At 40.2% G+C, this 14,851-nt stretch overlaps 1 protein-coding gene across 3 annotated transcripts in view; it reads left to right on the forward strand.

The window, feature by feature from the left end:
- The window catches only part of ubap1 (ubiquitin associated protein 1), a 61,332-nt gene that overhangs the window by 32,218 nt on the left and 14,263 nt on the right, over positions 1 to 14,851 (forward strand). For all 3 annotated transcript variants that reach the window (XM_078221589.1, XM_078221579.1, XM_078221600.1), the window contains exons 4-5: positions 1,298 to 2,242; positions 12,098 to 12,295. In XM_078221589.1, coding sequence (XP_078077715.1) covers positions 1,298 to 2,242; positions 12,098 to 12,295 — 1,143 coding nt within the window. The remainder of the gene's footprint in view (positions 1 to 1,297; positions 2,243 to 12,097; positions 12,296 to 14,851) is intronic.

Consider the following 14,851-nt stretch of genomic DNA (forward strand, 5'->3'; position numbering starts at 1 on the left):
GATCTATTGCTGTTTCTCTCTTTCTCACCTACATGCTATTCTTTGGCAACATAATCTGAAGACATGGGACCATGGGTGACAATACCCTGTTCTAATTGTTCATAACCTCTTATGGCCCTTTGAGTGTCTCTATGCTGTTGGACTGTACCTTATGATGTGGAGATGCCGGCGTTGGACTGGGGTGAACACAGTAAGAAGTCTCACAACACCAGGTTAAAGTCAAGGACGAAGCTGATGAAGGACTTTAACCTGGTGTTGTGAGACTTCGGACTATACCTTATCCAGTCTAGGATGAGCTGCAATTCAGTAAAACATTACAAAGTCTGAAATCATCACCTTTGACTCAACCACAAACTCTACACTTTCACCAGTAATTGCATCCTTCTTCCTAGTTAATGTTTCGGATTGAAACATCTTTTTGCAACCATGGTGTAATTGTTGACCCCCAAGCTGAGCTTCTGATTCAATATCTTGTTTATTGTAAAGACCACCTACTTTCATCTTTGTAACGTCACCTTCCTTTTCCCTGTTTCAGCCCATTTGTTACTGAAATTCATTCACACCTTTGTCACCTCTCCATGTGACTATTTCAATACTCCCCTGGCTGTCCTTGTATCTTACACTTTCTATAAATTTTATCTCATTCAAGACTCCGCTGCCTTTCTTTCTTATTCATTTATGGGATGTGGGAAAAGCTGACTTGGCCAGAATTTATTGCCCATTCTTAATTGCCCTTGAGACGGTGGTGGTGAGCTGCCTTCTTGAACTGCTGCAGTCCCTGTGGCGTAGGTACATCCACCGTGCTGCTAGGGAGGGAGTTCCAGGATTTTGACCCAGCGACAATGAAGAAATGGCGATGTATTTCCAAGTCAGGATGGTGAGTCAACTTCCAGGTGGTGGTGTTTCCATGTCAGTTGCCCTTGTCCTTCTAGATAGTAATGGTCATGAATTTGGAAGGCCTGACCATACCTACACCAAAGTTCCTTCATCAGTACTCGTGCTGGTAGATGTACTTTGTCTATTGGTTCCTCCAATGTACTCATCCTCCTGTTTAAATCTCCTCATGATCTCGGCCCTCCCTAACATCTTCCAGTCCTGCATCTACAGGTCGTCACACACATTGAAATAACTCTGCTGCTCTTTTACATTCACAATGGTTCATCTACTTTTCCTATATAATGGTTTTAGTAAACATTTGGAATTTTCTTAGGTAGATTAATGAAGTTTGTCAGCTGTGTTCCTTTCAAATTATTCTTTAGATTTTAATCGTAAAATGTGATGTTTCTTTTTTTTTTAGTATGATTTCTCTTTCGAGGAGAGGACGATAAAATGGGCTAAAGAAATAAAACAAATTAAAACTGCGCAAGAGGCAGCCAGTTTAAACCGGGATACTTCTTCAGTGACTGCTGAATCGGAAGCATTTTCGGAGAGAAAAAGTGGAATCCAATATACTGATGGACCACATTCTTCAGCATTTCCACTGACTATCAACCCGATACTTGCCAGTCTAAGGCACAACAACATTCTAACCCCAATGCCAGCTAATAGCAAAATTGTAACACAAAAAGACCCAAGTCCCCCTTTCATAACTAAATTCAATCTTGCAGACTTTGAAAGTGAAGAGGATCCTTTTGATAAACTGGAGTTAAAAACACTAAATGATAAGGAGGAACTCAAAAACATTCTTGAAGTTCAGGCGAGTTCACGACCAATGATTATTCCACAATTGGATAATGGCCTGGATGTGCAGATTGTGGGATCCACAGATGCATCACCAAGCCCAGAAGTGCAGGCCTCAGCTGAGGAGGCTACCTCAGACTTCAAATCTCTTCACAAGCCAAATGGCCTCATAAATTTGCCGCAGTTAGAGAACTGTGAAAAAGTGCCCTTCTCTGCCAAAGTATCTCTCCCTTCTGCTTCAACTGTCAGCAATATCAAATCTCTGTCCTTTCCTAAACTGGATTCTGATGAGAGTGAGCAGAAGGCTGCTAAACTCACTGGTACTTTCCACAGCACAAGCCTACCTAATGGCACTTTGTTTAGTTCACTAAAGAACTGTGAGCAGTACAAAGCTAGCAGTTTTAATGGACATAACTTCTCTGTTGCATCCATATGTTCCTCGTCAAGTTTGGAGCTTGGGATTGATAACACCACAGCAGTGTTGTCTTCTTCGAGATCAGATGTTTCACCAGTTACGTCAACAACTGGAACAGAGAACTCATCTTACAATGCAGCAAAGCTGGTAAGATGTTGTTTTCAAATTAACTGCCTAAATTCTGGTTGCAGATTCCTCAGACTAATTTTTATGTTTGTTCAAGTATGTAATAATTTGTGTGAGCATACTTTTGTTGTACACTCTTGTATAGAGCACATAGGTTGTACGCTCCTTGTCAGCAGAAAGTAGCATTCCTCCACTCTGAGATTTCCAGTGCATTATACCAGAAAGTTAGAATCAGTGACTCCAGAGTGAACTTTTGTCCCACCATCTCCTCTTAACATCCTACTGTGAAAATTCACATTTTTTGGTGGTGGTGAATGCTTCCTGCTGTCTGTGATTGCTGTACCTCAGTGATGCAATCCTTAACCACGTATTTACATAGAATTTACATTAATATATTCATTCATAATGATGGGATATTGAAATTTACAACCAATATGATGGGACACCCTGTGCCTTGGATTGCTGATCTGACCGTGGTCTCATGCTGTCTTTGAATTCTTTTCTCCCATTCCATAAGTCCACATTGGAGTCGATGAGTCTTTCAGGTAACAAGGCTTCAGGCCAGGTAAAGGTCACACTGGGCCCTTATAAGGAGATTAATAAATGCAATCCCTGAGATAGCAAGCTGGGTGGTTTCTCAGGAACTAGGAACCTGCTCAGTCACCCAGAGGTTTTTGTCCAGCTGACATACTGGGTTTTGTTTTGGGCTTTCCTAGTAAGTGAATGACAAGATACTGGGCAGCCCCTTTAATGGGGAGGACAGCTTTGAAGAGCCAAATGGGTGATCATACTTCTGAAAATGGACAGCACATTGCTTCAACATTTAGGAAAGGAATATGCTTGGCAGGGTGAAGGTGGGTTTCACAGTTCTCAGCTAACACAGTTAGGCTACTTAGACATAGTGTTCCATTGGATATAAGGATAACATCTTTTTCCAAGGACCTCTAGCTCAGGTTGCCTTTTGTTCCAGATCACCAGCAACCATCTGAAAACTCCAAAATGGCACCTTGTGTATCCTTCACATCCTTCGGCTCTAAATTGGGAGACGTACCTTTAATTGTCTAGGCCTTAAACTTGAGCGCACCCTCTCTAATCCTGTCCACCCATGTATCTCTCTCTTGCCTCTTTTAAGATGCTCCTTAAAATTTATATAATTGACCAAGCTTTTAGTCACCTGTCTTTGTATGTTGTTTTTGACTTGATGTCACTCTGTCAGATTACAGTGCTGTGAAACAACTTGGGACATTTTACTACATTAAATGTGTTATATAAATTCAAGTTGTTACCAAAAAAACACGAATATTGATCAACAAAACACAAATGAGGGATTGTCAACTAGCAACATTTGTAATAAATATTACAGACATTTATCTGGTAAAATGTTCATAATTTGAGGGGGAGATGGTAGCACTGTGATGATGTCACTATGAATCCAGAGGCCCAGGTTCTAAAGACATGGGTTGGAATTTTCCCAAAGTCTGGCAGGGTGTCAGGTTCAGACTGAAAACCGACGTTTATCTCTCCAGATGCACAGCCGAGTTTTCACTCCAGATTTTGGGCGGCACAGTGGTTAGCACTGCTGCCTTACAGCGTGAGGGACTCGGGTTCGATTCCCGGCTTGGATCACTGTCTGTGTGGAGTTTGCATGTTCTGCATGTCTGTGTGGATTTCCTCCGGGTGCTCCGGTTTCCTCCCAAAGTCTGAAAGACGTGCTGGTTAGGTGCATTGACCTGAACAGGTGCTGCCGGACTGTGGCGACTAAGGGAATTTGACAGTAACTTCATTGCAGTGTTAATGTAAGCCTTACTTGTGACTAATAAATAAAATAAACTTTTTCTGGCACTCAGTGCATAGGGAATCTGGGAGCGGTGGTTTGCGGTGTCACTCTGGTGCGGCGAGGCCTGATAGAGCTGGCAAGACCATTTCCACATAGATCAGGGCACCATCTTTAAATGGCGCCCCGATCTGCGCTAAAAATACACCCCTCCCCTCCCTGTAACTAGCATCACACCAGCACTGTAATCCATATACATTACTCATTTACGACGTTGCGAGCTTTCATTAATATTTATTTCAAATTATCAACCTTTCCCAAAAGCTTGGACTTATTTCTAATCCTTTTTTCCAGAGTTCTGATGCCATGAGCTGAATTTGTAATACTCATTCTGACCATGTGTGCCATATCTAATTTCCCAAGGTGCATCAGAGCCAATCAGGCATTTATTTGTTAGCTTCTAGCAGTTTCTACTCAAAATGTTTTCAAAATCATTTAAAGGACACATTTTTAAAAGCTTTAGTGAAGTAAAATTCATGTCTTTTTAAAAATGTGTCTGAGTGTGACTTAGAGAAAATTGATACTGTTCTGATTGCATGCACAGAGTATTTCCTTTGTGTTCAATGATCTCAGACATTGAGGAGGGGTTGGAGAGAGAAAGAGGGAGAATCACAAGTAAGGGTGAAAGGGAGAAAACGTGTTTTTCCCCAGATACTGTTGCTTCAATGGAAACGATTCCAGTTAAATTTTAAAACCAGTTAATTATTTAATCTCTGTTTTATTGACATTTAGGAATGGCTTTAATCTGTGTGCCTGAGATTCTAATTTCTAAAAGCTATGGCATGAGTAGGGAAGAGAAAGGAGGAGTTTCTTTGCGCAAGTTGAATTTTGAAGATAAATCTAGCTCTTTTGAGGGAAACAAATAAGGGAGAAAAGGAGGAAACCATGTGAGTGGTGGGTGGCGATAGCAACTTGGGCAGACTCTTTTGCTCTCTATCTTTGTCGCCTTGTCACTCCTTCCTCACCTTCTTGCTTTTGCTTACCTCCGTAATCACATTAAGCCGTACATATTGCATCCTGCCGTGTTATGATTGTTTGGTTTCATACATTTAAATTATTTATTCTTTCCTGAACACTTGAAGAACTGAGATTGTTAAAACATTTATCATTTCAGCTCAGGCCACATTGTAATGATTTTAGCAAAATGTGAAATTAGAACAACCCTATTACTAAAAATAATGTCCTAGGTGGTGACAAAAACAGTTGGATTGGGAACCACTGTTTGATAAATTTTAAGTTTTCATCTGTACATAGTATCTATCCTGGAGGTTTTGGAAATAGTTGTTGTTACAGGGTGTAAGAGAAATTTTCTCAGGTTTCCCTTGGGGTGCTCTATATTGAACCTCACTCAACCAGTACATAGACTGCGAAAGACAGTGTATAGTTAAAGAACGAAAAGGAATTTATTTGCTAATGCATACATCAGGAGAGAGACACAGTCAGTGAGGGTTGACTGTCCTCTCTGAGCTAATATTGCAAGGTAAAATTTTTATATTATTCTGAACATTTCACCCAGTCTTGTCAATCAGACTGGAGGGCCCAATCACAACATTACCCATTATTACCATAGCCAATAACATTCTACCTGTCAACAGGAACAGGAGATTATTAGCTTATTGCCCATGTAGGTTCCTTCCCCTTTACCTAGAAAACCTAACCCACATCATTACGAGTAACCAACGTCATAGTTAACATCTGTGATTTTTAATTGGTGAAAGGAGTCACTCTTTTGCTGGAACCGGGGTCTCCTTTATCAGCTTGAGAGATTGCTCCAGCCTCACTACCCATGAATGAATTTACTCCTTAAATACCAAGCCTATTAAACATGCCTTTCGCATGTCCAAAAACAGATAACAGAAGCCGCCTTTCTATGCTTCATTGTATTAAAAGAATTCGGCCTGTCTACCACTGTGTTTCCCATCATGCTGCATTCAGAACAAAGTTGGCCAAGGTGCACAATACATATATATTATATACACAGTTTAAGCTTATAATACTTGGTTAATTTGTGGTTATACAGTTTATAATACCGTTGCATATTTTGTTCCAGGCAAGTTGTGAATTCTCAAAAAAAAAAGGCACTTTATAATTACCTTAATCTAATCTACTTAATATAGTAAAACTAAAATGAAGGGCCTCATACTAAGAATGCTATATCCCCCCCTCCCCCCCCCAATTATCCTGTTTTGATTTTGACCTGCAAAACGCATAGAAAGTGCCTACGCCATTATACACCCTTTGGAATATTTTTGAAGTCTGATTGGTTTGACAGAATGACTAATGAAAGATTTTATTACACTGTGGCTGCTCTGGATCAGGTTTACATGGATTTTTGTGAAATATGTTATGTCAGTTAAATCAAAGAACTGGTATTCTTGGTGACAGACTTGTGTGCTTCTTCATTTTCAACAGTTTTATTAACATGATTTTCCAATTACCTTGCATACAATTGAAATAAAAGGTTCACCCTGTTAACCTGTGGAAAAAAAGTATTTGTTTGACCTTGCTTTACTTGTACGACAAATCATTGTTAACAGGTGGATGAAATAAGTGATGTTGATACAAGCTCTTCATTGATTTACCAAAATTTATTGTTGCAAAGTTGTCACGCTGCCTTCATTGCCTCCTCCGCTATCTGGTAGTGAAGTGTGTTACTCAAAAGCTTACAGATTCATTTGATCACAAAATTAATTTACAACAAATGGCTGCTGTGCAGTCGAAGTACCCTGGTATTACTATCTCTCTTTTCCTCTCATCGCCTCTTCCCATTTTTAATTCCCCAGTGTCACATGGAGGGTATCACAGAAGGTCCTAATGCAATATGACTTTTATGCAAGTAAACCAGACTACAGTATACAAGGAACAAAGCCATGAATGCCCTGTTTATTCAGCCAAGCAGCAGAATAGATTTCAGGACACAATCAGTAATTTAAAAAAACATTGGGAATTGATTATAAACTATTTAGGCAGTAGTTTAAAATATATTTATTTATTTGACCTAAATTGATTCTGTTGCTCAGTGTCACCCCAGTGCTGCAGTTGCAGTTGAATGGTTGACATCTAGTTAATTGTTGAAAGCCCATATCCTACAAACAGGAAATTAACATGGAAGCACACTTAGGAAAGCAAATAGTATGTTGACCTTTACTGCATGGGGGCTGATATACAATATTAAGGGAAGTCTTGCTGAAATTCGATGGGGCTCTGGTGAGAGCATACCTGGAGTATTGGGCTGGATTTTATCGGGATGTCAGTTGGGCTGACAATGGGCTGGAAAGCCAGGGCAGCGCTGCCTCAGCCCTTTGTGGGGGGTACTGGGTGGAGCTTAGGCCTAAAATACAGCCGATGTGTTTCCATCACAGCTTCCGCCTTTTTAAGGTATGAGAACTTGTCTCCAGGAACTGCTGGCCAATTGGAAGGCATATTAGTTCCAGCAAGACCACTTGGCGCAGTGGCCACTTCTGGAAACTGCACCCAGCTGAGAAATGCCCCCCTCGAAACAAGGTAAAGGGGGCCAGGTCATTTGGCACCAATCAGGTTGGTGAGGCCAGGACAGAGTGTTTCTATAGGGATCAATATATATTTCACAAATGCCCAATTATGTGGGCCCCCTCTCTAGAGACCACAGGTAGGCCACCAGGGTTCAACAATCTCCCCATGTGGTGGAGGGATCTTGCCATTAATAAAATGGCAGTGGGAAGAGGCTGTTATTTGGCCTTTTTAGTGTCTTAATTAGCTTTGTGGTGGAAGAGCAGAATGCCATGGCAGCAGGAAAGTAAGGGGTATTGCACCTGCTGCCATTTTTGAAGCCCCCAACCCATCTCTAATTACGCTTTTGCAGGCCTCATAACATTCAACCAATTGCGTGCAGTTTGGTTTCCTTATTTTAAAGTTTAAAGTATATTTATTCATCACAAGTAGGCTTATGTTCACATTGCAATGAAGTTAATATGGAAATCCACTGGTTGCCACACTCCGGCGCCTGTTCGGGTACACTGAGGGAGAATATAGCATGGCCAATGCACCTAACCTGCACATCTTTGGATTGTGGGAGTGAACCAGAGCTCCCGGAGGAAACCCACGCAGACACGGGGAGAACGTGCAAACCCCACATAGTCAGTGGCCCAAGCCAGGAATTGAACCTGGGTTCCTGGCGCTGTGAGGCAGTACTGTTAACCACTGTGCCACCGTGTCACCCTATTTTACAAGGATCAACATGTTCACGCGATTGATTCCTGGAATGACAGAACTATCCATTAAGAAGAAATTGAGTGCATTAGGCCTATTATTTCTAGAGTTTAAGAAACTGAGCCATTTAGACACATACAATTGTTGGGGGGGGGGACGGGGGGGGGGTGGTGGATGGTGACAGTGTGGATAGTGAGTCTGCAAAGTCTCGAACTGGGATTCATAGTCTCAGAATAGGGGAGTCAGCCATTTCGGATTGAGATGAGGAGAAATCTCTTCACAGCAATGTAAATCTCTGGAATTCTCTGTGCTGGAGAGCTACGGCTGCTCAGTTAGTGAATATATTCAAGACAGATTGGTGTATTTTTGTATCAAGGGATCCAGGAATAGATTAGAAAAATGAAATTGAGGTAGAAGATCAACCATGATCTTACTGAATAGCAGACAGAGTCAAGAGGTAGAATGACCTATTCCTACTCCAATCTATGTGAAGACATTGGTAAAATCAAACCTGTTTGGTTGCATTTCAAAAAACTTTTAAAAAATGCTTTAAAACTCATGGTAATTCCCTGTTTTAAACTATTAGGATTATAGAGTGTGGAAGAGGCCATTCGGCCCATCAAGTCGGCACAGTGGTTGGCACTGCTGCCTCACAACGCCAGGTTCAATTCTGGCCGCAGGTCACTGTGTGGAATTTGGTAAGAAGTTTAACAACACCAGGTTAAAGTCCAACAGATTTATTTGGTAGCAAAAGCCACACAAGCTTTCATTCCACATGTGGAATTTACACATTCTCCCCATGTCTGCCCCGGTTTCCTCCTACAGTCCAAAAATGTGCGGGTTAGGTTGATTGGCCATGCTAAATTAACCCTAGTGTCAGGGAGATTAGCAGGGTAAATATGTGGGGTTACGGGAATAGGGCCTGGGTGGGATTGTGGTCGGTGCAGACTTGATGGGCTGAATGGCTCCCTTCTGCACTGTAGCGATTCTAACCCCCACCTAATCCCATCTGCCAGCACTTGGCCCATAGCCCTGAATGTTATGACATGCCAAGTGCTCATCCAGTCACTTTTTAAAGGATGTGAGGCAACCCACCTCTACCACCCTCCCAGGCAGCACATTCCAGACTGTCACCATCCTCTTGGTAAAAAAGATTTTCCTCACATCCCCCCTAAACCTCCTGCCCCTCATCTTGAACCCATGTCCCCTCGTGACTGACCCTTCAACTAAGGGGAACAGCTCCTCCTTATTCACTCTGTCCTGATGAAGGGGCAACGCTCCAAAAGCTCGTGCTACCAAATAAATCTGTTGGACTTTTACCTGGTGTTGTGAGACTACTTACTGTGCCTATTCCAGTCCAACACCGGCAACTCCACATCATGTCCCTCATAATCTTGTTAGTAGAAAATAACAGACATTGAGGTAAATAAACATGGAGATTCAGCTTATAACTGGCCAAATGTTATTCTGGTTGTAGTTAATGTTCCCTCTAATGTCCCTTCACTGTGCAGGGGCCAGTTTGTTGCACTTTGCAGCCCCTTTAAGATTGCCATATGGTTGAGTACTTCCACGTATTTTAAAGGAACCATTGTGTGTTGGTCCCCTGCATGGTGTATTTCAGTGTGCAAGCATGGCCGCACACTTGCATAGTTCAGATGGAATATTGGACAGTAATATCCACTATAAATCAGTCATAATTCAGCAGTAACACTGTGGCTTCGGGTCAGAGAATGTAGGTTCAAACTGCACTCCAGAGATTTAGCATATAATCTACTCTGACATTCCAGTGCAATAGGGAGGGAGTGCTCCACTGTCCGAGGTGCTGTCTGTTAGTTGAAACATTAAACCAATATGTCTGCCAACCCTCTTGCTGGATCTGAGACATTTATGGCACTGCTCAAAGAAGAGCAGTGGAATTCTCCCATGTCCTGACCAATAATTATCCCTCAACCAACATCACATTAAAGTAGAAAATCTGATTATTTATTTAATGCTTTTGTGGGAATTTGCGACATGCACCTTGATGTTGTGTTTTTGTACACTACAATAGTAACTACATTTCAAAAAGTGCTTCACTAACTATAAGATGCTTGAAGTGTCCTGAGATCTGAAAAGTGTCTATATATATTTTTTCCTTCTTTCCTTTCCATTGCTTTTGCCCTCACTCTCTCCAAATGCTGTTCTAATTATTTTGTAATATCATGTGAAGTAGTGTAAAATTATGTTGTTATGGAGATTTTAGAATAGGAACACTTTTAGAAGTGGTTAAGTTTTAGAACTGAAAGAGAATTTGGATAAAGATCTCAGCTTCTTGTTTAATCAGTAAATACAAAGGATGTACCTTTGAACAGGGACATGACATAAAGCAAGGTAATTACTTTCACCATATGTATGGGCACCATGGTCACGCAGTGGGAGATGGTCACCTTTATTGCATTCTGTTATTTGACTCTGCTTTTTTATTAGTACACCAATAAAAATGAATCCTGAAATGTTTCCTAATTAAAAGTTTTGAAAATGATTGCTTCATTATTCTTATCTTCGTTTGTCATTTAGTCTGGCTGAAGGTGTAACTTTTTTTATTGTTATAGTGGCGTTCCTCAAATTATTTGACTGTTTACTTACCATCTCATGGCAATAGATGTTTTAAGTGCATCATCAAGGTTTTGGATAGAAATTGTTTCCGGTATTTGGTAAAGGTTTAAACTGAACAACACCAAATTATCAGACCCTATCAAACAATCTGTTGTTTGGGGGCATAGGCCCCTTATTATTATGTCTGTTCTTAAATACCTGTTTGATTTTTGTTTTGGCACTGCCTCTACTCTACTGCAGTATAAAACTGACAAAAGAGCAGTGACTACAATTCACCAAGCCAGCTGAAAGTTTCATTAGCAAGGATATGCTTTCATTACAGCATAAAATATCTGGTGCAAAACTGACCTGAACTTTTCAAGTTACAATAAACCCACTGGTGACCAGCTGTATCTCGTTTCGTGCTTTAATAATAATTTTAAACAGCTGATCCCTGTTGGGTTTTCAGCTCCGACCAGCATTCTAGAGGCTGCTAAGCCGTCTCTCGTTGGTGCAATATAATGTTTAACAGTTGGAAATTGTGCATGAATCATAAAAACTGAGAGCAGGAGGCAATTCAGCCCCTCGAGTCTGCTCTGCCATTTAATATGATCACGGCTGATTTCGTCTTGCCCTCACCTCCACTCTCCTACCCTTTCACCATAGACCTTCAAATCCTTGCTAATTAAAAATCTGTCCACCTCTTCCTTAAATTTACTCAAACGTTCTGGCATCCACCATGCTCTGGGGTAGTGAATTCCACAGATTCTCAACCCTTTCAGAGAAATAATTTCTCCTCGTCTCCGTTTTAAATCTGCTACCTCTTACCCTAAAAGCAAGGTTAGTGCATTACTGTGTTAGGCACTGTTCTTTCTGCCAAGTGCATTAAAACCCTAGTTTATAGTACAACATTGCTGATAATTTTGACAATTTTGTTCATTGTGGCAAATAGAAATACCTGTTTAATTAGAATGTTCTTTTCAGGCTGAGGTTAAGGCATTTTATTTAAGGAAAGTTCAATCTTACTTGTGAAATATGAACATTTTATTAGCTTTACTGTTTGTGAATTTAATTCAGGTTAAAGAATTCCAATTCAAATTGTTATCTAAATAAAGGCTTTTTATTCTGTGCTATCTGATTAATGTATATTTCCTCTTAAATTTTAATTTTGAAGATGTCCTGAGAAATTTATTGCAATTTTCTACATTAAATAAATGAACGCCATTTATTTAAACTTGTATTTAAATTATGTTTCCTAAATGTCAATGTCTTCTAAATAGGTTAATTGTGGAAACCAACCTGCTGCAGAAAAAATCACCATAACCAACAGAGATGCATCAAAGAGATCAGAATGTGTTGATCCACTTCAAGCATTGACTCCAAGTGAGAGACAGTGTGCAGATACAATAGTTAGTATGGGATACTCCTGTGAGAAAGTAATAAAAGCCATGCAGAAACGAGGAGAAAACCTAGAACAGGTAAAGGTGTATATATTAAATAACATTCAGTGTGGTACAAATTTTAGACCCATGCTTGATGTAAACTTGCATCCTTCAAAACATTTTTATAGATCCAAGGATCATTTTGTTGGATGATCGGTCATATTGGGGGAGAAGGTCACAAAGTGGTCATGTCACTGGTCTAGTAATCCAGAGGCCCAGACAAATCCTCTGGGGACATGAGTTCAAATCCCACTATAGCTGGTGGAATTTAAATCCAATTAATAAAGTCTGGAATTGAAAGCTGATGTCCATGGAACTATCATTGATTGTTGTAAAGACCCTTCAGATTTACCGGTGTCCTTTAGGGAAGAAAATATGTTGCCCTTATCTGATCTGGCTTACATGTGGTTGACACAGTAAGAAGTTTAACAACACCAGGTTAAAGTCCAACAGGTTTATTTGGTAGCAAAAGCCACACAAGCTTTCGGAGCTCCAAACCCCTTCTTCAGTGAGTCACCTGAAGAAGGGGCACTTCAGGTCACTCACCTGAAGAAGGGGCTTGGAGCTCCGAAAGCTTGTGTGGCTTTTGCTACCAAATAAACCTGTTGGACTTTAACCTGGTGTTGTTAAACTTCTTACTGTGTTTACCCCAGTCCAACGCCGGCATCTCCACCTCATGATTACATGTGGTTGACCATTAACTTCCCTCTGAAATGGCCTAGTAAGCCACTCGTATCATGGGCAATTAGGGATGGGTAACAAATGCTGGGCTTGGCAGCGATGCCCTCATCTCATGAAAGGATAAATATATTAAAAAGATAAGATTTAACTGAACTTAGCTAATCACGCTACAGAGTAATGAATTTTTTTACTGCACTTCGCTTTCCTTTATGTTAGAAGTTGGAATTTTCCATTTTTAAAGGTTATTCACTTCGCTCAATTAAGTCTTGTAGACATGTTTCTGAGAGAGGTGAATAGGGAGGATCGGTTATGAATATCTCTTTGCTTTGGGTTGATACCTTGCTGCCAAAAGACCAAGTGGTTTGATCAGCACTGAGAGAGTTAGAAATAATATCTTTTGGGTCTTTTCTGTTTGTATAAAATATTTCTTAAAGCAACTGTATTGAAGCGTATTGTATCCCTTAAAAATCAGTGCAGATGAAGGCGAGAAATAATTAGGCAATTGTCTGTTCATAATTGGAACTTTCATGAAACCATTATTGATCATTGTAAAAATTCATCTGGTTCACATTCTTTGGGGAAGGGAATCCACCATTCTTACCTGAGTTGGCCTACATGACTCCAGATCTGCAGTTAGGGATGGGCAATAAATGCTGGCCTTGCCAGCAACCACTTCTAACGAAATAATTTTAAAAAATCTTCTGCCTCAGTGTTTTTGGACTGGTCGCCAAAATTTGATCTGGTTCACTTTGCTATTGAGTTATATAATGCAGCTTGTGTCTATGCAATGCCAAAACTGCTTTTAATCAATGCAAAAGTAGTGTAAGTAACAATAAAATAAGTTGATTTGATGGAATAGCTTAATTTAAAGAAAACACTTGAAACTGGTACTGCACATGCTGCAGAATTATGATCACTAATTTCAGGAATAATTGCTCACTAAATTGAAATGCAATTGAACAGTATTCATTGCATCAAATTAAAAGGTTAGTGCCTTAGTGGTTACACGAATGAAGAAAATCTTGTTTGTTCAAACCAATCTAACATATAAATCATGCTGTTAATGATTTTAATAATGGACCACTGAAAACTATGTCATGTTCACATCAACTTGATCAAAGTTCGATCTCAGAAGTAGCCAGCAGTGATTTGAAACACATTAGAAAAAATTAGAATTTGAAACATAGAAACATAGAAGATAGGAGCAGGAGGAGGCCATTTGGCCCTTCGAGTCTGCTCCACCATTCATTATGATCAAGGCTGATCATCCAACTCAATAGCCTAATCCTGCTTTTTCCCCATAACCTTTGATCCCATTTGCCCCCTAAAAAAAATAAGATTTGCGTCAACTTGAGTGTAAAGTTGTGCTAGTAAATTTCTACAAGAAAGTTCACGATAATGGAGCTGAACTGACTGTTGAGGAAGGTGTTTAAATGTGCAGATTCCAGCAGCAGCATTTCACAATGTTCTAGGTAAATTTGATGAAGCATATATTAATGTCCAGTCATTGCGGAACATACTGGATGTTTGGGTATGTTGTCAGGTCAGTGGAGGTTAGGAACGAAGCTGGTATGTTAAAGCTGTGTAGTGCAGTGTTGCACTTTGAACACTGCACTCAGTTCTGATCATCAAGGTACATGGGAAAGGCTCGAATCCTGGTCAGTTCGGGACTGACCTCTATGTCAAGTCTGAATAGTGAGAAATTGTTTGGAAAGACTTCAATCCTTCAGCATGAAAAGGTGAAGGAGAAAAGGACCTTTATAAAGCCGTTTAAGACACTAAAATGGAAAAGGTTAATTCTGAACTATTTGGTTAAACCTTAGTGCTTTAGAGCATGAATACAAACTGTTAAAAGACAAGTTTAGGATTGATGTTAGGAAATACTTTTCACACCAATTAATATCTGTGGTG

The sequence above is a fragment of the Mustelus asterias genome, chromosome 1 (genome assembly GCF_964213995.1).
Source record: "Mustelus asterias chromosome 1, sMusAst1.hap1.1, whole genome shotgun sequence".
Classification (NCBI taxonomy): domain Eukaryota; kingdom Metazoa; phylum Chordata; class Chondrichthyes; order Carcharhiniformes; family Triakidae; genus Mustelus; species Mustelus asterias.